Below are 27,108 nucleotides of genomic sequence, written 5' to 3'. Positions count from 1 at the left end.
TCACTAGATATTAATGTTACTATAATACTGAATATAATTGTACCATAACTTTCCAGTTACGATATTTCACATCCTAAAAAAATGTCATTGTAAAATTCATATTCACTTAATAATTCAGCTGATTTCTTGGATGACCACATTGTTCAGTAAAAATTCAGCTTATTTGTAGCACACATTTGGTATACCAATGTGAGGTGATCGTATAAACTGAAGTCCGTGGCATTTGTAACACACCTCATCCGCAGTCTGTATTCTAATTCGTCCATTGATAGTCATGTGGGATGCGTTCTTTTTGTTCTGATCCACGTAAACGGCGTCATCAGGCATCATTTGTTTGAACTGTTGCCTGTCAGGCATCAGTTCCGAAAAATGATGCCCGCTGACGTCAAAAAACAACATTGATGCGAACGCCGACCGGAATGTAAATGAGGATGTCGTCTGCGGCTGATCGAAACGATAGTCGAGAAATTTCTTGGTTTATCCTACTTTCTGAAGAAGAATTGAATGCTTTGGTTTCCAACAAGGACTCTATACGGACGAAAACTATAATCAAAGGTGCATTGAACGTTTTGCAGAAGTATTGCGATCCTTTTAGGAAAAACTTTTTCTTACTGAACCACTCCAACATATTACAATCATAGGCCTACATGCGACAAGTTTTGTATGTTTTTATGCATGGCTACGGATGAGGTGTGTTACAAAACACATATTGACTGGCATGATTGCAACAGCATACGTCTTTAACCCCTTGGGCCTGTGAGTCACCCCCCAAAAACAGACTGTTTCCCTCGGCCTACGGCCTCGGGAAACAGTCTGTTTTTGGGGGTGACTCACAGTCCCTCGGGGTACAGACGTATGCTGTTGCCCTCATGGCCAGTCAATATGTGTATACTGTATGTATGTGTGTATGTATGTATGTATGTACGTATAGTATGTCCGTCAACATCAAAAACTCACGAACAGCTGCACTTTTAGTTTGGTAAGATGAGATTTTATTTAAAAAATGTGTTTTCAAAATGTTACCAAGTGGGAGTGCCTCTTTAATACCTAACATGTAAAACTATTTGACTGTGTGCAATATTACTTATGTTCTTCAATTCAACAGGTACATTTGGCAGAGTTTATCATGGCTACATTGTGTCCTCAACCTGTGAGAGTGATTCACATGAAGAAGAAAAAGAAGTATTCATAAAAACTGTCACAGGTAATATTAAGTAATAAACATTGATAAGTATTGCACAGAGGTTTAAAATATTTGTAAAAAGTATCAGCAAATAATTATGAAGAACGGGCTCTTGGTTTATAGTTTTCTGCAGTTAATAAGTGGGAACTTGCAAAATGTTGGTTCATTTTGTATCACATTTGCACGCATTTTTAGCTATTATAGACTATAGTCTATAGAAGCTATTGGGATGGGTATCCGTCCGGTGTCCGTCGTCAGTCTGTATGTATGTATGTATGTATGTATGTGTGTGTGTATGTCCATTTGTGAGGTGTTCGTCCACTCAAATATCTTGAGAACCGCAGTACTTACTGATTTGATATTTGTTGTGTAGATGAAAAATATGATTATGAGAAACTGACACCGTCGGGGAGGACTTATAGGTGTTGTTATGTCCGTGCGTGCATCCATGCCTGCGTGCGTGCGTACGTTCCTGCGTCCTTCCATCCATTCACGCAGATATCTCAGAGATGCCTGGAGCGATTTAATCCAAACTTTGTACAAGAATTACTTCATATGTCATACATATGCATGTCTATTTGTTTTGTGATACAATCCAATATGGCCACATTACGATTTTTTCATGTACAGAGCCATAACTCAGACATGTTTCAACCGATTTTATTCAAAGTTGGTACAAGGACATTGACCAATGTCATAGATATGCACGTCAATTTGTTTACGTGTACTAGTAATTAGTATTTATATAAAATGGGAGCACAGTGTCATTAAGACTATTTTTAATTTTTTCAAATTTCAGATCAAGCTTCAGAAGACCAGAGGCTGTTACTTTTTAAAGAGAGCTCAATGCTACATGAAGTAAAACATCGAAATATTTTACCGATAATGCATGTATGTTTTGACGATGAAAAAGAGCCTCTAATGTTGTTTTTATATATGAGTAACGGGAATTTAAAACATTACTTGAAAAATGGAAGATTATCAGATGCTCATCAGGTAAGATATCTTGACTGTGTATTGAAGCAAACTTACAGTAGTTGTTTCCCTTCAGGAAAAGAGTAGTTCCTGTGTAGAATTCACACCAACCACCCCATTGCATTGTAGATGGCGATTCATTTGAACATTTAAATAGAACATAATAGAGGTGCCAAAATACTTATCCTATGAATTTTTGGCACTGAATGAATTGACAAAATACTTATCCTATGAATTATTTCGAAACATATTGCTGTTGGCTAATATGTGCGCCCTGATAGATGAAACATGATACAATAAATGCAGATGGATGCTGATCAGTTTTTAGCTACTACGTGTATGGACTATGGATGGAGATCCGTCCAGCTTCAGTCTGTATGTATGCTCGTTGTTGAGGATGTCCATCCACTCAAATATTATGAGAAATGCAGTACTTATAGACATGATATTTTTTGTGTAGCTGCAAAATATGATTATGACAAACTATCTGTTTTTAATTTTTTTGATATTGTTGAAAATATGCGAATTAGCTCAAAAAAGCTGTTTTCAGAACCTGTGCATCATACTCATTATAAGAGCTATTTTATTTATCAGTCCATCATCAAACGGGCATTATCCCAATTACAGGATGAGGTACACACAACTCTCTATTCTTGATATCCCTTTTTGCAAGTCAAAAAATGCTAAAAAGAAAACAGAGGTATTATATGCAGCCAGTGATAAAAGACAATAACTTTTGCATCAATAGTGCCAAACCAGCATTTTTAGGAATTAAAAACAAAGAAAGTGGGAAAAAAAGAAAACCACATTGCTGCATCACTTTTGCTAAATGTCAAGGACCAGAAACAAATTTTTTTAGCTACTATAGACTATAGTCTATAGAAGCTATTGGGATGGGTATCCGTCCGGCGTCCGTCGTCAGTCTGTATGTATGTATGTATGTATGTATGTATGTATGTATGTATGTCCGTTTGTGAGGCGTCCGTCCACTCAAATATCTTGAGAACCACTGTACTTACTGATTTGATATTTGTTGTGTAGATGAAAAATATGATTTTGAGAAACTATTTTTTTTTAATTTTTTGATATTGTTGAAAATAGGCAAATTAATGCCAAAAAAGGTGTTTTTGGTAAAAAATCTTCTTCATAACCGCTGGTCAGACAGCTTTGTTATTTGGTATACAGGTCCCTAGGGATAACCCAACTTAGATTTGTTCAAATTGTGATGAAATATGCAAATGTGTATTTTTAAGGAATTTTTTGGTCATTTTTGGTCAAAATTTGACTTACATTGTATGTAATTCTTGTACTGTATAAACCCTATCAATTCACCCAGAAAAAAATAATTAATATGATTTTAAATAATTGAATTAACTAGGATATCATCAAAGCCAAAATAATTTTAGTGTGGAATTATCAGAAAGTTCAACTTTTTTTGACAGTTGATAGTGAAATGCTTACCATCTTGGAGGATTAAAACATGTAAAGGCAACTTTCCTGAATCCCAACTTTGATATATTCTGAACCACCATTTATGTTATCTAAAAGAAATTGCTCATAATAGTTTGTCATGATAGGGTGGTCAAATAAATAGAGATAGAGAAAGTTCTAATTTCCATTTATGGTTGACTTGGTAAGGATAAAATAAGTTTACTTTTTGAGGAAAAAAATAGAGTGGTCAATTAAAAGAGTGGTCAAAGTGATAGGGTTTTTATGGTAAAGCTGGGCTGTAAGATTCCTCGTGCTATTTATAGCAATTATGCAATCTGTGTAAACAGTGCAATGAAAGTGTAACATGATTCCTTATAATGCTTTTGATGACCTTGAACTTCTTAAGTTACAAACATTTGTCTCTTCAGTGTGCTTTCTCTGAGTACGTACAGTCTCAACTTATTCAACAGAACTTACTTACAATGTTAATTTGAAAGTTAAAATGTGCTTGGTTAATAGGATGAAAATACTGATATTAAAAGATAACCAGCTCAAGATTCTTTATAACCTGACAGATATGCTATTTATTATGATGTAAATCTTGATTTAAGCAAGTCTTGTTTACTTTAATTAGAATGTAATTAACTCTCGTTTATTTGCTATTATAGACTAATATAGTCTGATGAAATATGCAAATCTGTATTTTTACGGAATGTTTTTCCATTTTTGGTCAGGCCATCCTGAAATGAGCTATCAAAGATATCCACCTTCTTCATCAATACATGTGTCACAAAAGGTTATTCTCTACATAACACAGCAGAGCTCTGTCAACTGTTGAGTCGCTTGTTTTTTCAAAACCGCTGGTCAGACAACTTTAATATTTGGTTTACATGTCCCTAGGATGACCTTAGTGAGATAATTTCATACAGTCAGGAAATACTTAATTTTGTATCCATGTCTATAGTAGCTTCAGGGACTTTGGCCCTATGTTTTATTGCCTATCCACCTTCATTATCAACACATGTTACAATTAGTTATTCTCTACATAACACAGCAGAGCTCTAATGGCTGTCAGGTTGCTTGTTTCTTCAAAACCGCTGGTCAGCCAGCTTTGATATGTGGTGTACAGGTCCCTCATAATTTCATACAGTCAGGAAATTCTTAATTTTGTATCCATGTCTATAGTAGCTGTAGGGACATTGCACAGTAAGTGAGGCTACCCACAATTCCCCTTGATTTGTTCACTCAGACATTTTTTGCTAAAGGCTTCTTCAATTTTATCAGTTTCTTAACAATTTTTAACTTACAATTTAACTTCAGGATTATTTGTTAAAACTATATTCCAAAATTATTGATTATGTTTAAAATTCAAGAGTAAATTGAATGAGAAGTCGATGTTTGGAGGTGCTAAAAATTGTACACTTGTGAAGATAAAGTTATCAGCAACTCAGATGGTCTCATCATACCATCTGTCAGACATGCAAATTTCCTTTGTTAGGAACACTAAAAAAAATCAATACCCTTTCTTTTGCCAACACAGATGCAACATTCCCTTAGTTTCCTTGTAAATATTGTGTATGGCTGTCAAAAATTTGTGTCAACAAAATTACAAAGGTGCTATCTCCTCCGCGGAAAAGGGATTGATCTTCTGATTTTTCACAATGAGAAATCAGAAAATTATGATGATCAGAACTATGTTGCGAGAATTTTGAAATATGGACCAATCAATTGTACGCGTATATCCCTGAATGAAAAGCGCCCTCTAGTGGTGGGTTGTGAGGCGAGTAAAGGAAAATAATACTTGAGAAATAATTGAAAATATAGAAATATACACTTTTTTTTCAACAGCGATTACAAAAAATTAACAAATATGTATTTATATTATCCCCCTAGTTAAAAAAGGAAGGTGTTGTCAGATTTATTATAGAAATTTTGAAAATTTTAATGTTTCCTTTTTGGACACCGTGGTGCGAAGCACCAAAGGTGTCCTTTGTCGCCACAATGTCTGTGTGTGTGTGTCCGTCTGTCCGTCCGTCCGTCTGTCCGTCCGTCCGTCCGTAGACAGATTTTGTTCCACTCATAACTTAAGAACCCTTAGGTCCAATGTCATGCAATTTGGTATTTGGTATTATCATGATGAGACTTAGATCTGATTAGATTTTATTGGGTGTGGCTTATTAATTAATTGCTCATTTGCATATTTTATGACTTTTTTCGTTCACGCAGATATCTCAGAGGCACCTGGAGCGATTTCGTTCAAACTTGGTACAAGGATAGTACTCTACCTCATACAGATGCACGTTGATTTGTTTCACAATGCGATCAAATTTGGCCGTGTTAGAGGACTTTTTAGTTTTCACCTCCATAGACTCCCATGTATAAGGCAGTCCATAGACTCCCATGTTTAAGGCAGTCCATAGACTCCCATGTATAAGGCAGTCCATAGACTCCCATGTATAAGGAAGTCCATAGACTCCCATGTATAAGGCAGTCCATAGACTCCCATGTATAAGGCAGTCCATAGACTCCCATGTATAAGGCAGTCCATAGACTCCCATGTATAAGGAAGTCCATAGACTCCCATGTATAAGGCAGTCCATCCATAGACTCCCATGTATAAGGCAGTCCATAGACTCCCATGTATAAGGCCAAGAAAAATAAAAATTTAGTTTCTCATCGTATTCATATTGCAAAAAGGATGCAGTGACACAGTTTTTAGTCCCCACAGATAAAGTCCAGGGGGCTCATAGATTGGGTCATGTCAGTCCGTTAGTCCATCCATGTGAGTCCATCCCTTCACGCAGATATCTCAGATGCTTTGACAAAATGTCACGTGACCTTGGTGACCTTTGACCTCGAATATACAGATTTGTCCATAACTCAGTAACCACAAGTGCTAAACCTTTCATATATGATATGATGGGACACCCTATGACACCACATATTGTACCTCATTAATTATTTGCATATCTAATTTTGAGCAAGCCAATAGAGCTAGAGGGCTGATTTTTGGTATATATGGATAACTTAGCAATACAATTTTTTTTGACAAAATGTCATGTGACCTTGGACCTCAAATATACATATTTGTCCATAACTCAGTAATCACTAATGCTACACCCTTCATATTTGGTATGATGGGACACCTTATGACGCCACATATTGTTCCTCATTAATTATGTGCATATCTAATTTTGAGCAAGCCAATAGAGCTAGAGGGCTGATTTTTGGTATATATGGATAACTTAGCAATACAATTTTTTTTACAAAATGTCATGTGACCTTGGTGACCTTTGACTTCAAATATACATATTTGTCCAAAACTCAGTAACCACAAGTGCTACACCCTTCATATTTGGTATGATTGGACACCTTATGATGCCACATATTGTACCTCATTAATTATGCACATATCTAATTTTGAGCGAGCCAATGACCCACGGTGTCCACTCAAGTCTCACTTTGATTTCATATGAATAAAAAATTTAAATAGTATTGGCAGCTAGCATAGCAACAGAATTGGTTTGAGTTTTGCAAGTAGATTTTTTCAACATTTTAATGTTATTTTTCATATGAATCTCCAAATTAAAAATGAATCTCCAATTAAAATAGTATTGCAGCTAGCATAGCAACTGAATGGCCTTAAAATCTCCAAAATATTCCGTTCTCATGATTTTTCATATATTCTAGGTTTCATGCCTAAAACTATACTTGCATTTTCTTACCTAAAAGTGAGTATGTGATTCATGTATCATCCAACTGCCTTTTAACAGACAGAAAGTGTAAACTAAAAAGTCCTCTAACACGGCCAAATTTGATTGCATTGTGAAACAAATCAACGTGCATCTGTATGGGTAGGGTACTATCCATGTGCAAAGTTTGAAAGAAATTGACCAGGGCATGTCTGAGATATCTGCGTGAACGGACGGATGGACGCACGCATGGATGCACGCATGCACGGACATGACCAAACCTATAAGTCCCCCCGGACCGTGTCTGTGGGGACTAAAAAGTAAACATCTCTTTGCTTAGCCTGCAGTTAGACTGTTGATAGTCCCTTGTGACTTTTCTGTCTCTATTGGTTTAGACTTTTACACATACTTTTACACATGTGGGAATCACAAGCGTAGCGCCAAAGGCGTGAGCTAGGCATTCCAAGAGCAACTGCGAGTGCCAAAGGAACGAGGGACTGTCCTCTCCCGCTGCGCCCTCAATGACAACAACAGGGACAACCCTGTTGTAACCTAGCGCAGGGGAAATAATTGACAGGTGAAGCAGGTCATAGGTCACAGGTGGGCTAGCTTGAAACAGTACCAATGCAACATGGCAACAGCGAAGGATCTTTACTCCAGCAAACTTTAGGATCTTTACTCCAGAAACTCTGATATTTGCACTACAAAGACTTTCAGAGATAAGTTATTGACGCTTATGTGTTTGTCTGAAAGAAGCTAGGAGGACATTCAAGCAAAATTAGGGTGGGAATTACATTTATAAAGTATCAAATTCAAAGACACGTAAAATGCCTGTGTGTGATCAGCTTTTGTTGATCATCTCCAGCAGCTAGAAAGATGTGAAGCCTGTGTCTGTAATTGACAAGCAGTATTCAATGAAACATAATAACTGTCTGCAGTGCACATTTCAAAGATGCCCCCGTTTGTAAGTCTGTTTTCTTATTAATAATAATAATAAAGAATATGCACCTAATCTCAAAAGGGAGCTCTAGGCGCAGGACAAAATACACTATTCCTTAAAAAAATATGTCTTGAGGGCATGGCGGAATGAAATATGTGAATCCATGTGGTGTAGGTTGACAGGCAAACTGTTCCAAGTTTTAAGTCCTGAGTGGGAAAAAGGCCTTTCACCAAAGGATTTTGTGGCAACATGCGGCATTCTAAAAAGACGTGTGTCAGATGAAGAACAGAGGTGTCTTGAAGGAGCAGGGGTTTCATTAAGTTTTGAAGTAGGGGGCCTGAATGAAAAAGTAGGCTTTGCAGCTGCCATGACCACAAAGCGGTCGTCGTGGGGGAGGGTCCAGGAGGGGGTGATCCCCCTCCAGGCCGATGGCCTGAAACCCTGAAAAATGAGTTAAAATTCACCTTTTTACAGCTCACAGTCACATGAATTTCTAGTATTTTCAGGAGAATTGTCAGCAGTGTTCCAGGGCAATTTGTGTTCATATCATAAAAAGCTGTTTTACCTGGGAGATTAGGCCTAAATATGATAATTCATAATTACAAATAATAAAATGTTGTAATGTTGACGATATTTTGAACAAAGAAAAGTGAAGTCTCAGAACCGAAGAACCTCTATGCTTTTAGGAGGTAAACTATAATAATTCACTATTATTAATGATATAAATTTGATATTGTAGACGATGTTATAAGTGTTACATCTAGACAGGGGGTTAGGGGATTCCCCTCTGCTGAAATGTTGGCACCCCAATTAATTTGTCAAGGCGGACCACTCCTCCCCCCCAATGAAACGGTGCCAGTCACACCGTAGAGTTATACGTATAAGTAGAACACATGAACTGGTGAAATCCCCCCGAAATTTTCTATTAAAGGGGGAAATCCCCCTTGTTGATGCCATCCTGGATGAAACACTGATATTTTAAGCACAGTAAACGAGAAAATGTTCATTAATATATAATGTGATGCTTTAAAAATTAATGTAAGAACCCTGATGTTTGGTATGGCAATCTGTAGATGAAGAACTTTTATACCACTGGGGAGGTAAAAAGGATAATTTATTTAACGATAACGATAAAAAATGACAATGATTACCATATTTTGCAAATAGAGTCAAAGACCCTCGAGGTTATTTGACTATATGTGTATGCAAAGTAAGAAGCTTGATATAGGATATGAAAATTTGTACGTTCAGAAGCTCACATTTGGATTTAACCTGACGATCGCTTTTGAAGTGAATTTTAGAGGTCTGATCGTATTTTAACCACTCTCTGGGTGACGTTTTTATTGGCGTCGACAGACTGAAAAGCAGTACATATAATACATTCAGCTGGTTATATTCCTTGAAATTTACGCCTACCATGGTGCAACGCACGTCGGCTTTCTAAAATTCGCACTGTAATCCGGAAGTTTTTCGTGAGAAAAAAATCAGGTCATTGTCTTCGAAAGCAGTTTAAATCCACGTAATTATCCTTCTCTTGTTTCTTGGTCCACTTCAAAACTGCAGATCGTACAGAGAAGCTTGACCTTGCGATCGCTTCCGTCTTCATTTGTTCATCGACCATTTGAATTGAGCTAATGACAGCCAACAAGTGTAGTACACACATTTTCATTGGCGTATATAAAGGTCACCACATCGGGATCAGCAATTCAGGTAGCCAATAGAATCGTCCATTGCAATTCTGATTTTTATTAAGGCAGTATACGCAAGACCGTGCTGCATCGTAGTACAAGGCGATCGTAGTAGTCGTCTTCTAAATTTTGTTTCACATAAAAGCCGTTGCAAAGTTTGACTACACAGTTTGTGAAACTTGTCCGTATCATTTCAGAAGGTAAAAAATATATCAGCGATGAAAGAGTTAAAATTTTCCGATAAAGTAGCCGGCAAAATCATGAGAGTAACCGGTCAATTTCGCCAGCTGCCGGCTCTTAATGAAACCCCTGAGGAGTATACATTTGCAAAAGGTCAGAGAGATATTGTGGCCCAGTCCCTGAAACCAAGTCGAAAAAAACTGTAGAAAGTTTGTACTGTGTACAACTAGCAATAGGTAACCACTGCAGCGATTTCAAAAGTGGTTGTTGTTAGTAATGTAGCCAATGCAAGACTTTGTATTTTGTCTGCAATGCAAATGTGTCCATTTTGCCAGAGCTGTCCTGATGACAGGTTTCACTGTAGCTATATTGGCTACTTGGTGGCCTGATCTATGTCACAGGTTCATAACTGATAGAAGTTTGGGAAGGTGTGATGATTGTGGGAAGGTGTGATGTTTTCTGTTAAATTATGATATATGTTGTATGGTACATTCAAAATATCATCAAGGTTTGTTAAAATATTTGTACAAGTACTGACATAAAAGTGTATACAGTTATGTTAACACAACTATAACAAACATGGGGACATATAAAACAGCTGATAATACTAATTTTGTCTTTTAAATCATCAGCACAATAAGCAGTGGTTCAAGATGACCCTATTCTAATTGTCATGTTCTATGTGTTTTTTGAAATTAATAATTATGTTATATATATTAGTATTAATATTGACCTGTTTCGGTGTCATTAATAAGAAATATTATTCATTTTACTTGCTCTTGTGTATATTTGACCGTTGTACTGACCACAAAGTCTGACACTTGGATGAAAAGATAAAACATGGTCTCAACATGTGTGACTTGCAGAAGCTAATGTTTGAATGTTTTCTTTATTTTAGGGTTTATCTACAAGAGATTTGGTGTTGATTGCTATTCAAATCACAAAAGGAATGCAGTATCTTGGAAAGTTAAATATAATCCATAAAGATTTAGCAACCAGAAATTGTGTGTAAGTCTTAACTTCCCACACTCAAGGGAAGTTCTTTATTTGTCTGTTCTTTTGTGCTGTCTTTCTGTGTCAGAATTTGAGGCTCTGTCTCCACGGGAAACCTCTGTGGCTTGAAAGTACCTATAATGCACTATGATGGTTGGTAGAGGACACTCAGAGATGACTTCAAAAGCCTGCCAAGCCAAAAGGGGCCGCAATTCTTATAGTGTTATTATGTTCAGAGATTGTACATGGGCTGTATGTGTAAAAACTGGAGTTTGAGCTAACACTTGCCATGTATGCGCAGAATGTGAAGAAAGTATCTTTCAGTAAACAATATAGGTATCTGATTCACCATGCTGATAACAATGTTGTGAAATGTGTATTGCTTTAATGTAGGATATACAGTAACTTTTTTGAAGTCCCCCTTAAAGTACATATATTATGAATAAAGTTACTTCATTGTATTTTTAGCTCCGCTGTCAGCGACGCGGAGCTTATCAAATAGGTTGATTTTCCGTCGTCGTCCGTTGTCGTCCGTCGGCTGTCAACAATTGCCTTCTCCTCTGAAACCGCAAGTCCAATTGCTTTGAAATTTTATATGCAGTTCACTTGGGGTGACCTCACTTAAATATGTTCAAATCGTGGTGAAATTTGCATATTTGTATTTTTGGGGCATTTTTTGGTGTTTTTGGGGAAAAAATCTTCTCTGCAACCACTTGTCTGATAGACCCTTTTCATAAGTCTAGCGCCACTGTAAATTTGAAGTCAAAGCAAGGCTACTGGGGAAAACCCCTCAGACGCCATGTCAGCTGTCAATTACCGGCTTATAAGCTGTGTGGGAGGCCTGTACATATCGTCCGCTGTCGACGCCAGTCGGAACATTTTTCAAGGTAAGAATTGCTCAATATCATAGCCGTATTATGAGTCCCTCAGTGTAGTGATGAGTTTCCATGTCAGAAAAAATGCGTTTTTCTCAAAACATTCGTGCCCCAATATTTTATATTGGCGATCTGAATGTCCCATAACCGTTAGGTCAGACCATCTCTCTTTCTACCTCCATGGTCAGACACGGTCCCTCCACAAAATGTTTGTGGATGGACCGTGGGTCAAACAGGTACTCTGATCCAGGGATATGTATCGATTTAGTGAGTGATGAAAATTAGCTTTGTATGCCAGCAGTGAATATTACAATATTTTTTATATTTTGGTTGAACACACTGCTAAACTGTTTGATGCTGTTGAATACCCAATGCCAGATGATATGAGGTCTAGTACATGTATAGCAGGTCCTTTTCCTGTTACACAAACTGTGACTGTATAATTTTATGTTGATATGTGGTTATTGCTCATGTTCAAGCGAGAGTTGAAGACATTTTATTTGCTCACGTGTTGACACACGTGAGCATATGTCGCAGCGATGTCTGTCTATCTGTCTGAATATACTCGATCAAAATTGACGAAACTTGGTATGCATATTGAAGATACTATGATTTTAATAACGTTATTGAAAGTCATTAAGCATTTTACTTCGTCCAAATCCTAATTTGCATATTTAATGACCTTTTGAAATTAAGGATATATATTTGAAGTTACATGACCAAAATTGATGAAACTTGCTATGTACATTAAAGATAATATGATAAAACATTATTAAATGTCATTAAGCATTTTTACATCAGCCAATTCCCAATTTCCATATTTTATGAACTTTCCTAATTAGGGGTATTTATCTGAATTGACGTGACCAAAGTTGATGAAACTGGCTATGTACATTAAAGATACTATGATAGAACATTATTGAAAGTCATTAAGCATTTGAACTTTAGCCAATTCCTTATTTGCATTTTTAATGAACTTTCATAATCAGGGATATTTATCTGTATTGACCAGACCAAAGTTGACAAAACTTGCTATGTACATTAAAGATACTATGATACAACATTATTGAAAGTCAATAAGCATTTTTATTCATCCTGCTCCTAATTTGCATATTTAATGAATTTTTGAAATTAGGGATATAAATTTGAATTTACATGACCAAAATTGATGGAACTTGCTATGTACATCCTAGATACTATTATGTAGGGTAACATTATTGAAAGGCATTAAGCATTTTTGCTTCAGCCAATTCCTGATTTGTGTATTTAATGAACTTTCCTAATTAGGGATATATACTTGGATTTATTTGATCAAAGTTGGCATAATATGCTATGTACATTGATGATTATACCAGGTTATACCAATATTGGAAGTCATTTCGCACGTAAGTTTTCATGTCAGCTAATTTATAGTTTGCATATCTAATGAACTTTCAAAGTTTGGAATATATTGTTTGAAGGACTTGACCAAAGGCAATTACACTTGCTATATAAAGTGGTGATACAATGACAGAAGTCAAAGAAATTAATTATTTTTATTTCAGCTAATTACATATTTGAATGCTTAATGACCTATAGAGTTAATCTGTGGTGAATATTGTTCATTATGTTGATCATAATACTTTCAATGAAGTTGCAAACATGTGGCAAAGGTTCAAATTTACACATAACTTGCAATATATAATGAAACACGTGAGCATTTACAGTTCATATCTGGTTTGTAAATGTAATGGCAGCAATTAAGTGCGGTACGATATATATATTTGTTTACAAAATAATTAATATGTGCTGCATTTTTACACAGAATATAACCCTTGGTGTAGATGGTATCCCAGGTGCCAGTTTCAATGGTATTGACCCAGCAACACTGAAAAAGGATAAACTGGAATTTTGGTTAAGATGTAGGGGTGATACCCTGAAGAAGTTAAAAACGAAGGCTCAGTTACTGGCAAGGCAAGTAGGGCTTACAGTATTCAAAGGGCCAGAAACTGAAACCTTTCGTGATTTTTTTTTTCACTAATTTTGTTTTGTTCTTCCATTGCAAGTTCTTGTTCTACTCTCCAAAACATATTGAAACACTATTACAATGTACCTTGTCAACATAGTGTCTATAAATGTAAATTGCACCGTTATTGTTTATATTTGAATTCTAGTCCAGAACAAAATTCATGTCTAAATTATAATGCAGTTGACACATATACAGGTTGAGTGACAAGCTCCACAATTTGTATTTGAACATGCTTGGGGGATTAGCATTTAAAAGTGTTGTTGAAATTAAATTTAAACACAGTTTTAAAAATCATCAAAAGTTACAGTTACCTTCCCTTTAAGGTAGTATGCGCCTCGAAAGTGAAAGACTTAAACTTTTGCTCAAACTTTCCGTAAGGAATCTTTCAACCTTCTCTTTCAAAATCAAGAATAAAAATCGGGGGTCACCGTGCAAATTTTGGTACTAGAGAAATTAATAGCCCAAGATTTATCGACATTAGAAATTCAAAATGGCCGCCATCCCTGTGTTAACTCTATGGAGAAAAATAAAAATTTTCGAATTTCGAAAAACTAAGCCGGTGAAAAGTTTTCTTACACAAAGAGCTTTAAAATGAACCCCCACATGTAATATATCAGAAAGGAATTGTAAAAGTTTGAGAGTCCGAATGTCTGTCCCCGAGGTGCGTTCTTCCCTTTAAATGTTGTTTTGCTGTGTTCAATTTACAACTGTATATGATACAGTATTGTTGCCATTCATTGTCTATGATGAAATTATGGTTTACAAATCACTGAAAATATTTCAAGAATATAATGTTCTCAAAATATAATAGTGTCAAAACTTCTATTTTTCTGTAGAATCAAGGTGTACATGGAGAATGGAACTGATGCAAATATTGTGGATCCAGATCCAAACAAAAGCTACACGAAGATGAAGATACAGAAAATGAAAAAGCACTGCCTTCAGAAGCAAATACTGTGCCAGCACCGGTAGCACCTGTCGGATTCTCCACGTTTTACCCAAAAGATGGATGGGGCACATCATTGGCAGGTTTGCCTATGTTTACCAGAGCTCACATAAATATCCATCTCTCCAAAACGGAGAAGAAAGTAAAGGAGGATGCTGAGGATAATCACCCAACCAATCAAAGACGGGGAGAAGTGTTCTTTGAAGAAAAGTTTGTCCATGACGTAAAGACAAATAAAGACACAAAGTACTTTTATTTTACATCAAAGTGTAATCACAGTTACAAAAAACGTGCAGAGCCACATAAATTGAAACTAAAGCTTGATCTTCTGGATGGTAGTGTAGTACATGCTAATTGTACCTGTACAGCTGGACTTGTAGGATACTGTAATCACATTCTTGCATTATTATTTTTGGTTTCACAGTGCTCTTTACTTGATTTAGAGGATATCCAAGATTTTGAGAACATTAATTCTAATGTCACCTCTCAAACCTCTAGATTACAAGTGTGGCACCACAAGAATAGAGGATTAGGTATTTCTCCAGAACATGTTTCAAGTTTGGCAATCCGCAAAGTTAAACTTGACAGTGGTGAGTCAAAATATGCTGTGACTTCAGCACTGTATGATGCCCGAAGAAATCCGAATCATGATTGTAGTGCAGAGAAAAAGTTTCGAGAAAATCTGAAAAAAATCCACTTTTTGGCTTTGCACAGTTCACTGTCATGCCAGATGTAGCTTTAGTTGATACAAAATTTGGAAAAGTGCTGAATGGATCTATTTTAAGCTATCAGACACAATACACAGAGAGTAGTTACTCTATATACTGTGACATATCAGCGATACCAATATTGTCTGTATACGATAAGTTCATTGATGTAAATAACTTTCCGGCATTACCATACAAACAAGTTCCATATAATATACATTAGAAGTAACAATACAGAGGAACTTGCATGGTTGAATTCTATAAAATGTGACAAAGACAGTAATTGCAATTGAAACAGAGATAAGAAAGCAATTCACCAGTGATAAATGGTTTGTTCATAGAAAACCCAGACTGACTGCATCACATTTCCACGATGTATGCATTAGAAAGAGGAATCATGATGCCCTCTGTAGCAGATTATATAATCCTCAAATTTTTACCAGCAAATACACTCAACATGGCTAAAAATATGAAAGTGAGGGGTTGGCAAAATATGCAAAATATATGAATGACACTGGCAATTATGTGTCTCTTCACAAATGTGGTTTGGTTATAAACCCCTCGTATTATTTTCTTGGTGGTACTCCCCATTCTAAAGTTGTCGATAGGAAATCATCTGAGCCATATGGTATAGTAGAGGTAAAATGCCCTGAGACTAAAAAAGATGTTACCCCATTAGATGCATGTCTCGACCCAACATTTTGTTGTTATGATGACAATGGGCAGCCTAGATTGAAAGTTGGTCACAAATACTATCACCAAATTCAGGGTCAAATGGCGATGTGTGGTCTGACATGGTGTGATTTCATTGTTTACACATTTAAAGGACTCGGCATTGAGAGAGTCAAATTTGACTGTGTGTATTGGCAAGAAATGTTGTCAAAACTGGATGTTTTTTTCACAAAACACTACATGCCATTCGTTGTAAAGAGAGAGCATAATGATTGCAACCTGGATTGAAGGGGAAGGACTCACTGAGAATAGATTGTCTAGTGAAACTTCCATGAAAAGCTGAATCGAAAACTTGATTTTATTCATTTTCACTACTTTGTATCATTATGAATCATTGTAAATTGGTGGAATTAGTGATATGGAAGCCTATTAGTGATATGGAAGCCTATTAGTGATATGGAAGCCTAGAGACCTGGCTTCCTCTGTCTACAGCTAGTATGGATGCCATGAATATGGTGAAATGATGAGCAACAATATCAATGAATGAAAGTGAATGAAACCAATACATTTCTTTTGTTTTTTCATGACCTTTGTACTGTACAACACATTCTCATGGTGTCCTTCCCCTTCAATTCATAATTTGATCGAATATAATCAATGCTTTACAATATGGATTGCAATTTCGAAATGTAAATAAAGGATTCAACATCAATAATTATTTTTCAATATTTTATTTGTCACTGCAGTTGTTTCACATCTAAGAAAAGACAAGGATAGCATTCTCAAGCACTTTTTAAAGGATTCTGTACATTCAGGGGTACCTAAGAAAGTGTAGCTTTTGAATGAAAACGATAGCTTTGACACTGTGCAGGATAGCTTGGGTAGGGAAACGATAGTTGCTGGAATGGAATCCGTAAGTTTGGTCATCTAAAACGATAACTTTGAACATATATTTTGATGTTGAGGGCATAAAACAAGATGGCTGACAGCAAAAGCAGTGGTAGCGGTGGTAAATGTTTTACCCGTTTTCGACAAAAAATCAGCAAGTTGTGTCGTGTAAGATGCTGTGTTCAGTGAGGTTCAGATTCGATTACACTTCTGTAAAGTTTCTGCCCCATTTTACAAAACTTGCAGAGAAATCTCCGTTCCCGTTTTTGAACTGAACAGGCTATTAGGACGTCATATTCTTTGCACGATCGACACTCAGCAACCCAGATATTGTCACCAAAACAATCCTAAAAAGAAGTCTCGCTTGGCCACACTGTCAGACCTTTCACAAGCCCCCCACTTCCGGACTTTGTCATCAACTCCCTCGGCCTTCAACCGAAAAAGTCGTATCATTATGGACTTATCCCGACCTAACACAGACAGTGTCAACATCCACATCTGTAAAGAAGACTATACGCTCTCCTAAGCCAGGGTCGACGATGCTGTTGCAATAATACAGAAGTATGGCAAAGGAACACTAATGACAAAGGTCGACATCAGGTATGCCTTTCGTCTCTGTCCCGTCCGAAAAGACGACTGGCACCTGCTTGGTTTTAAATGGTTGGATCACTACTTCTTTGACCGTGTCCTGCCCTTCAGTCTTAGATCAGCACCTTTCCTGTTCAACCTGATAGCAGATGCCATTCACTGGATCATCAGCCGGAGAGCCGATACCGAAGATCTACTTCACTATCTCGATGACTACTTCGGCGCAGGACCTCCACACACCGATAAATGCCAGCAACTCTTAAACACAATGGTATCAGTCTGTCACGACCTTGGCGTCCCAACCGCCCCAGAGAAGATTGAAGGCCCATCACCGATCATCATTTTCCTGGGCATCGGACTCGACACAATCAAAATGGTCATGCGACTCCCACATGACAAGCTCACAGATCTGATGCAAGCCTTGCCAACATGGATACAGCAACGAAGCTGCACAAAACGCCAACTTCTGTCTTTAATAGGAACTCTCTCCTTTGCATGCAAATGTATTCTAGCTGGCAGAATCTTCCTACGCCGTATGATTGTCTCAGCACAACCGTCAAACGCACCAATGACATCATCACCCTGTCAGATGACTTCCGCCTCGACATCCAATGGTGGCTCGATTTTCATCCCACTTGGAATGGCTCAGCATCCTTCCTCGATACAGAGTGGTCTGCATCCTCCGACCTTGAACTGTTCACAGATGCCGCTTGGTCAATCGGCTGTGGTGCATACTACAAAGGTCATTGGTTCCATCTCACCTGGCCGAACGACTTTCATGCTTCAATCGAATGGCAAGAGATGTACCCAATCATGCTGGCCTGTTCAATTTGGGGGCACTTATGGCATGGACGGAGAATTTTATTCCATTGCAATAATACATCTGAGTGGTCGGCATCTGGAAACAAGGGTCATCGCGCTGTCCACGAATAATGCGTTTGGTCAGAGCTATCTTCTTCGCAGCCACCAAAGGGAACTTTCATGTCATGCTTGCTCACATAAGAGGCACAGATAACACAATAGCTGATTCGCTTTCTCGTTTGCAGATGAGGAAAAACCAGAAATCCTGCTGTCCTCCAACTAGAGTCACATGCCAAGGTTTTTATACACAACAGCATTGCAGGCTCCACAAGGAAAACATACCAGGTCGGTCAGTCAAACTATTTTGCGTTCTGCCACACGCACGGTCTAACACCCACCCCAGTGACACTGCAGTCGGCAACAGTCTTCATTACCAACCTAGCACGTAATGGTCTAAAGCTTACCACAATCAAGGTCTACCTCGCAGCTATAATTCGCCTGCACACGGAAATGGGCTTCGAAGATGACATCAGCAACCACATACAGTTACAACGTACAATGCAAGGCATACACTGGAGCTTAGGAGACCAAAAACGCACCAGACTGCCCATTACCATCGACATACTTGTTCAACTAAAGGAAGCCATGCGAGCACACACGTCTCTATGTAACCACGACAAGCTAATGCTGTGGTCAGCCTTTACCATGGCTTTCTTCGGCTTCCTCCGTGTCAGTGAATTCACAGCACCAGGGAGCCACGACTTTGACAAAGCACGCACACTTCTGGCTCGCGCGATGTGACAATATCTGAAGACCTAGAAATCTCACTCAAGGCGTCAAAGACTGACCCATACTGGCGGGGGCAGCACATCAGGATTGCACCCACAAACACAGGAATTTGTGCCGTGCAGGCTTATACCAAATATAGACATTTCCATGCTGCTGTAGCGGAGACGCCGGTATTCCAATTTAACAATGGAGCGTGGCTCACACAACACGCCCTGACTATCCATCTCCGTGACCTGCTAAGCAGAGCTGGGATAGACAACGCTCATCACTTTGCCACCCACAGCTTCAGGAGTGGTGCCGCTACTACAGCTGCGGATGCCAAACTACCAGCGTGGCTCATCAAGACACTAGGAAGATGGAGAAGCGATGCCTACCAGGTTTACATCTCAACGCCAACTGCAACCCTACGAGCTGTTCCTTCAATATTAGTTGCATCGCACTCGTAAGGACATTGACATTGATGTACCCTTCGATCGCAGTACACTATTGACACTCATCTGTTCCCCATTTGCTCTGCACTGTTCACGTGCTGCTTGCGTTAGAGTTACTTTGGACATTTGCGTTGTTTTGGCCATTCTTTTCACTTATTCAGCTACCTTGAATTGCGTAGTTTTTCCCTCCTGCACATTACAATTCACATATGACTAATATTTGCTGCTCCACGTTGGACTATAGTCAGGGACGTGAAGCCAGGGCATGTACATTGACCTCGCGAACACTTCTTGTGTGCATTATGGACATCAGAACATTTATGTCATAAAGTTTACTTTCTTTGGCTACTTGCATAGTTAACGTAGTTCATGCTGTTTATTTCCATCTATTCTTGTTATTTAACAGCTCGTCCCTTCCTTGATTTATGCGTCCATGCAGAATGCCCCAGACCACCTGTTGCTACGCCAATTTGGGGGTTGCCATCACAGAGCCTGCTGGGTCGTCATGGTACCACGCGGTCTGTCACATGACATGAGCCAGTGAATTTCAGGCCCTCCTCATGTTGCTAGCAACGCCGGACAAACCCACTGTGTTGGCAGGCTTCACTCCGACTTCACGTCACCCCTCTTGATGCCACTCAAATCTGCGATTGCCACCACAGGGGAGGTGCACTACGACGTTTGTATGGAGTCCATCCCCAGATTTCTGCAACGCCACTCTCGTGTCACTGAGTCTTCTTTCATTAATATTACGATTACATTTTTCCTAGGAAGGGACGCTGTACACGTGTCATGTTTCTGTAGCTTCACCAGCGTCGTTTTGCCGTGTTTATGTTTGAGCTTTGCGAGGGACCGTGCCAGTGGGCACTCATAGTCACTAATCCCTTGCACTTTATTACATGCAAATGTATTCAACCGTGACCTTTACCGAGGTTTCCTGTTGCCGTTCATTCGAAATACTGGGCACTCACTTGCTAGCTGCCCCACTGAGCTTTGCTTTCCCACCACCCCACCCTTGTACACAGCATTTCTTATTACTTTAAGGGGGTTGCCATCACAGAGCCTGCTGGGTCTGTCATGGTACCACACGGTCTGTCACGTGACATGAGCCAGTGAATTTCAGGCCCTCCTCACGTGCCAGGCTGCTAGTGGTGCCGGACAAACCCACTGTGTTGGCAGGCTTCACTCCGACACCACGTCACCCCTCTTTGATGCCACTCAAATCTGCGATTGACACCGCAGGGAAGGTGCACTACGACGTTTGTGTGGAGTCCATCCACAGATTTCTGCAACACCACTCTCGTGTCACTGAGTCTTCTTTCATTAACACCAAATATAGTACCAGGTCATGATGACACACAATGACACTATTGGTATTGATTTATTGAAATACATTACAAGTCCCCCCAAAATTTAATTTGTCCCCAATTAAGACCTACTATGGGTCACTGTGTCCCCATGCTAGCAAAAGCTGGCTGATCAGTAAGTTACAGCTACTGTTTCTTTACAATGACATGAATAAAACCATACACATTTACTCCTACAATCATCTGCAATTCAGGGCAAGTGAATTTTTCTTCCAGACAAGTGAAATTGAAAATTCACTTGCCCTATGACAAGTGAGTTTAAAAAAAAATTTCGAGCCCTGATGATGTTAAAGTTTGGTGGCTATCTTGAGGTGGACATGAAATGCTTTTTGCCTTCGTGTACGCAAATGGCAGTGATATACGCGGGTGTCGACGCCCATAAGGTCATTGTGAAATTGGGCCGGTTTGACTTTTAAAGAGGGGTTTGTTTTTCTGGTCAGCGAGGCTGAAGTTGTGTTATATGCACTAGGGTGTGGTACTTTGAAAGTGCAAGGAATATAGATGTTAAACGTCCACCTAAATTTGGATCTGATGAGTCTGTGTGTGGAGACTGACAATTGCGAAATGATTTCTTTTATTTGATGGAAAGGAAAGGTGCTGGTTTTACGGATGGTCCCGAGGAAGCTACAGGGAATACTTTTGTCATTATATCACCAATGTCTTGTTCTCTCTGATGCCCCATCTTTCTAAAATTGAATGCAGAGGCTACAAGTTACCCAATCTGTTTGGTGTTTTCTTTCAAAACAGAGACATCTTTAGCAAAATTATGACATTCCATCAGAGCACAAACATTACCAGAAACTTGAAAGAAACCTACAAGAACTTGAGGAGAAAAGACTGCTACTGTATACTGTTATAGTGTACCCATTCCTCAAACTGTCCAGATTTAAGTAATTTGATGAGGCTGTCAAGATGCTGTGCAATGGTATTGACATGTAGACACTTTGAATGCACAAGAAAGAAATCTAAAACTAATAAAAGAAAAGCAAACGTTAAAAAATGGCTGTTTATTTTGATCCATTTGTCATGAAAATGCATACAGAGATCATACAGTGTGTCACACTCTGACAGGAGTATTCATGTTGTTTGAGAAAAATTGTCCAATAAAGGCAAACAGATTTTGTGTTTGCAACTTTATCGTCAATACAATCACAATTTTTAATTTTGTGTTGGGATATCACAAAACAACATTGTGATCATCACAGTCCAGCTGTTATGAGTTAGCATGTGTACTTGGCTGGGCCGATCGAGTTCCGCAAAAATCAATTTACTGTCATGGATAAGCTGAAGTGACGTCTTTCATAAATATATCCATTCAATATCCAAAGAAAATCAAGGCTATCAATGACGGGAAGAAAGTTTGTATCCCTGCCGCTAAATGCACTGAGGAGCAACAGTGTCATCATTTACTCACACGTAAACAATTTGTGCAGTTTAAACGTACTAACTTAGATGTTATTGATGTCAGTGTCGGTGTACCGCAAGGTTCCATACCAGGGCCATTGCTCTTTATTGTTTATGTTAATGATTTGCCCCTTCACCTTGAAAATTCATCCTGTACTTCCTTTGCAGAGGACACAACACTTCATGTTTCAAACAAGTCCTTTAACACCATATCTACTTACCTGAATGCTGATCTAAAAATAGTTGACAATTGGTGTCTTACTAACAAACTTTGTATCAATCCCAGTGTGACAAAATCAATGATCATCACAACTTCTCAGAAGAGACAGCACATTGACAGTGAAAACTTCAACCTCACTTTGGCTGGTAAAACTATTGACCGCGTCTCATCAGAGAGGTTACTAGGGGTCACTATTTCCAATAACCTAGACTGGTGTGAACACATTTCAACCATTGAAAGCAAAATCAATTCCATTTTTTAGCTCATATTTGGTATGTATATAAATACCAAAAAGAGCTTATATGATGAGTCGGTGGCGTCTGTATGTATGTGCGGATGTATGTCCGGCACACGCAAAAGCTCCCATACTGCCTAAGCTACCATCTCAGTAATTGGTGTACAGGAGATGCAGGGGTTGAGATGTGATGTTGTTCAAATGAACACGTCAGTGTCAAAAATGTGCAAATGAGGTAAGAAAAAGGGAAATTCTGCAAATGTGCAGGAGTAGTGGCATGCCAGTGAGTACTCCACTGACCTTGAGTCATTTCCTGTCATTGTTTATGAACCGTTACATATTAAAGGGACATTATTTGTATCTTTTGACCTTATATTGTTGCAAACGAGCGGTTGATAATGTTGTTCGACTTACTGAAAGATGTCTAAAAAACGGTCGACCATAGACAACTTCCATCCCGTTTGCGTACACTGTATAGAAAAACCTTGGGTCAGGGGTTAATGGTGGGCTACTTTTAACCTCAGAGTTGGCAAGGTGACCTAATACCTGCGATCAGACCACACTGCTAACTGCTATCTGGGCCGCTGTAAGCATCCGCGTGTAAAAAAAATAAACCACGTGAAGTGAAAGTCGAAAGCGCAGTTTTGCAGTTTCGGGATTCCCTATTACTGATGCCGTTTGCTCAGTTACATTTTGACGGTCAGTTTTTCATGGAGATCTTGACGGCCAATCCTGCTCTTAGATACACTATTCTTTGCTGCTAGAGAGCACATTTTATAATGGGCATTTCAAATGCCTACAAGCTGCAAGAAGTCGACGACAAGGCCTGTAGTGGCGGATTTTTTTCGTCTCGTTTGTTCCTCCATATGTAGACTTGCCCAAAGCCTGTGAGCATAGAAATGTGAAAACAGAGTAAAATGAAGGGATAAACTTCAGTAGACAGTCATGTTATTGTCGAGGTGATCGCGAAATTGAAGCAATATACTTTGACGACTGACACGTACATGATGTCACCGTCTGCGTGGCAGGGCTGTGCAAAATCGCTGGCAGCACCTCGGTTGCGGCGTGCAGTTTCTCCACCAAAAACAACCCATTTTTAATCCCAAGCTTGCATTGAGTTTCGTTTTTGAGCACACCCACCTCGGCTGTGTACACGATTAGCCCTGCGTACAGGTCTGTGTGTTCCCGGCGTTATACGGCGTGGAGGCCGTATAACGCCGGGAACACACAGACCTGTACGCACGGCTTAGGTACACGATGTGCTCAGCTGCGCTTCAATACTTACGCAAAGCCCACTTTTGGGAGTGGGTCGGAGACACGGAGGCCGTAAGCGACGTATAGGGTCTCGGCAACTGTCATTGCGATGTACTCACTTTTGGTTCGAAATGTGATTCAACTGATACAAATAATTACACAATGCACAGAGAATAACAACATTCAAACAGATCTTGTGTGTCGAGAGGTGACTCCACTCGCGAGCAGTACATTAATGACAGCACTCGCCCGGCGCGGTGTCACGATGTCACCGATGCTACACCGTGCACTGTTCAGTCCGAGTGCGATGTTTCCAAGTTCAACAAGTGATCATGTCATGTTTGTAAAACGAACCAACGTAAAGGCAAGAAAATGCCCTAAAAATCTTGAAAGTTGACGAAGATTTGCCAACGATCTAGGACAATTTTTGCTCTTTTTTGATCAAAACATCTATTTCTCTGTAGCAGCATGTCCAACTTTTGTCATTCTTGTTTTTCTGGTTTAAATATTTCTTGTTGTTTTTCTGGTTGTACTGTGCAGAAATCATTGTCATAACAGCAACGTAGAATTTTCCTGCACTGAACAGATAGAAACAACATTTATTGTTGATCTTTGGTACCCATACTGGTTTGTACCACTTCTTATCAAATTTGAGCGACACCGTATAATTGCGGTATTTTTGTTTCTTTTGGCACGCATCAAAAAATTTCTTCCTCTCCACTAACGCAAGCTATTTTATTACTGTTTCATCTCACCACACATCAATTATTGTTCTAATGTTTGGAGCTTTACTTCCAATAACAATATCTATGCCTTGGAGCATCTACAGAGACGTACAATGAGACTTATTCTTGACACTGTTCCGCCTCTTTCCACTTATCAAATGTATACTCAGCTTCATTGGCTGCCCATTAACTTGAAACTCAAATTTACAGACCAACTCACAATTGAACCCCTGACTACATAACCAGTATGTTCAATAATTATATCCCTTCTAGATCACTTCGTTCTTCCAATCAGAACCTCCCAAAGCACATACACTTCTTTATCAGCACACCTTGTCTGTTGCAGGTGTGGATGAATATAATAATCTCCCCAAATCAATGAGGGACTCTGAGTCACTGACTAGTTTTAAGAAATCTTGTAACAACTTTTTGTATTCTACTTACTTGTCTGATGCCTTTTTGTAGTTGTTTTTATATTTGTACTTCTGTGTTTTTTGTGTTTTCAAGTTTGTGCTGTAATATGATTTTCTTTTTGTCTATTTGACCTCCATGAAAAGAGGTGTTTCACCTATGGAGTTATCGAGTTTAAATAAAGATTAATAATAATAATAACAATAACATAAAGTCTTTGCAGTGGGAGGTAAAATTGCGTCATTCCAACTTATTATGAACTCCCTAGAATATCGTCAATCAGCACAACAACAAACCTTCTGGGGATTTCAGGTCATAATCAGTAACTATTGTAAAACTTCGGGATGTGAAAAATACGCTCGGGAAATGAATGTTTTTATCGATATCTCGCTATCAGCGCGCAGTCGCCACGTCAAATATCGAGCGTTGGCATTACAAAAATGTGTTTTAAAAATGTTACTAAGTGGGAGTGCCTCTTTAATGAACTTTAAATCTGTGGTGAATATTGTTCATTATGTTGATCATAACACTTTCAATGAAGTTACAAACATGCGGCAAAGGTTCAAATTTACACATAACTGCAATATATAATGAAACACGAGAGCATTTTCATATCTGGTGTATTTTAGGAGTAATTTTTGACATTCAATACAGGTTTGTAGGGATGATCAAAAAAGGTTATATTCAAATTATGATGAAATCTACAATTTTGTATTTTTGAGGGCAAATTTGCCATGTTAATGATCAATTTTTTTTTCAAAAACCTCTCATATGATAGCTTTGATACTTGGTATATAGATTCCTGGGAATTATCTAAATTTGATTTATTTAAATTATGGTGAAGTCTGCAATTTTGTATTTTAGGAGCAATTTTTGACACTCTCAAAAACTACTTGTCTTATAGCTTCATAGATGATGATCTTAATGTGATATATGTTCAAATTATGATGAAATCTTCAATTATTTTGTAATTTTGCAGCAAGTTTGCCATTTTTGGTCAGGCTATCCTCAAGTGTGCTATCAACACGAGGCAACCTTTTCATTAAAACAATGAGACAGCAAAGATAAGATAAGCCCTTTTGTGTATCACATGAGCATTACTGGTTTAGGTAGCTGTAATGAATTCATGATATAATAGGGAAATTAATATCCTATGTCAATAATGCATTGTCAAATCTTATTTGAATTTGTGTCTCTGTGGTAGACCAGAACACTTCAGATAAACCTTTGAAAATGAATCTTTGTGCACAGAATACTTAGTATGCAATCTACCGGTATTACATGATTTATAATGAAAAATTGTATGGCACATAAATACTTGAAGTGGTGCTTAGTATGAGCTTCATCACCCTGTATTGACCCATGTGCATTATAATAAAACAAATAGAGATTATGTTGCAAACCCCCCCCCCCCCCCTGCAAAGCCGAGTTTACAATAGCAAACTCGGTTATGTTTTAATTTAGGTGGTTGCCTAATGAAGATTTCAACGTTCTTTATCAAAATATGCACCACAAAAAGTTGTTCTCCACATAACACAGCAGAGCTGTATCAGCTGGTCACTTGTTGTTTTGAAACATTTAATATAACAAAGATAGAAATGTGTATTGTAGAAAAAGTGCAACAACCAAAATCTTGGTGTGGTTGGCGACTCAGAAACTCTCCAGCTAGGTAAGAATTATCAACTCCACGCTACAATCTCTCTGT

At 38.4% G+C, this 27,108-nt stretch overlaps 2 protein-coding genes across 3 annotated transcripts in view; both read left to right on the top strand.

Annotated features, from left to right (window-relative positions):
* Window positions 1-27,108, top strand: part of LOC139118317 (tyrosine-protein kinase RYK-like) — a 202,722-nt gene that overhangs the window by 143,893 nt on the left and 31,721 nt on the right. Inside the window, exons 9-11 of the mRNA XM_070681571.1 lie at window positions 1,106-1,204; window positions 1,983-2,179; window positions 10,988-11,097. Coding sequence (XP_070537672.1) covers window positions 1,106-1,204; window positions 1,983-2,179; window positions 10,988-11,097 — 406 coding nt within the window. The remainder of the gene's footprint in view (window positions 1-1,105; window positions 1,205-1,982; window positions 2,180-10,987; window positions 11,098-27,108) is intronic.
* LOC139118320 (uncharacterized) lies at window positions 11,463-26,052 on the top strand. Of its 2 annotated transcripts, XM_070681577.1 has the most exons (3): window positions 11,463-11,969; window positions 13,762-13,910; window positions 14,802-26,052. In XM_070681577.1, exon 3 carries the CDS (start codon window positions 17,759-17,761, stop codon window positions 18,779-18,781), a length of 1,023 nt encoding a protein of 340 aa, XP_070537678.1. In that variant the 5' UTR covers window positions 11,463-11,969; window positions 13,762-13,910; window positions 14,802-17,758; the 3' UTR covers window positions 18,782-26,052. The 2 variants fall into 2 exon arrangements, with proteins under 2 accessions (XP_070537678.1, XP_070537677.1); XM_070681576.1 differs by having other exon boundaries at window positions 11,463-13,910.

The sequence above is a fragment of the Ptychodera flava genome, chromosome 19 (assembly GCF_041260155.1).
Source record: "Ptychodera flava strain L36383 chromosome 19, AS_Pfla_20210202, whole genome shotgun sequence".
Lineage (NCBI taxonomy): Eukaryota > Metazoa > Hemichordata > Enteropneusta > Ptychoderidae > Ptychodera > Ptychodera flava.
The sequence above is the reverse complement of the archived record's forward strand: the minus strand, read 5'-3'. Positions and strand labels throughout refer to the sequence as shown.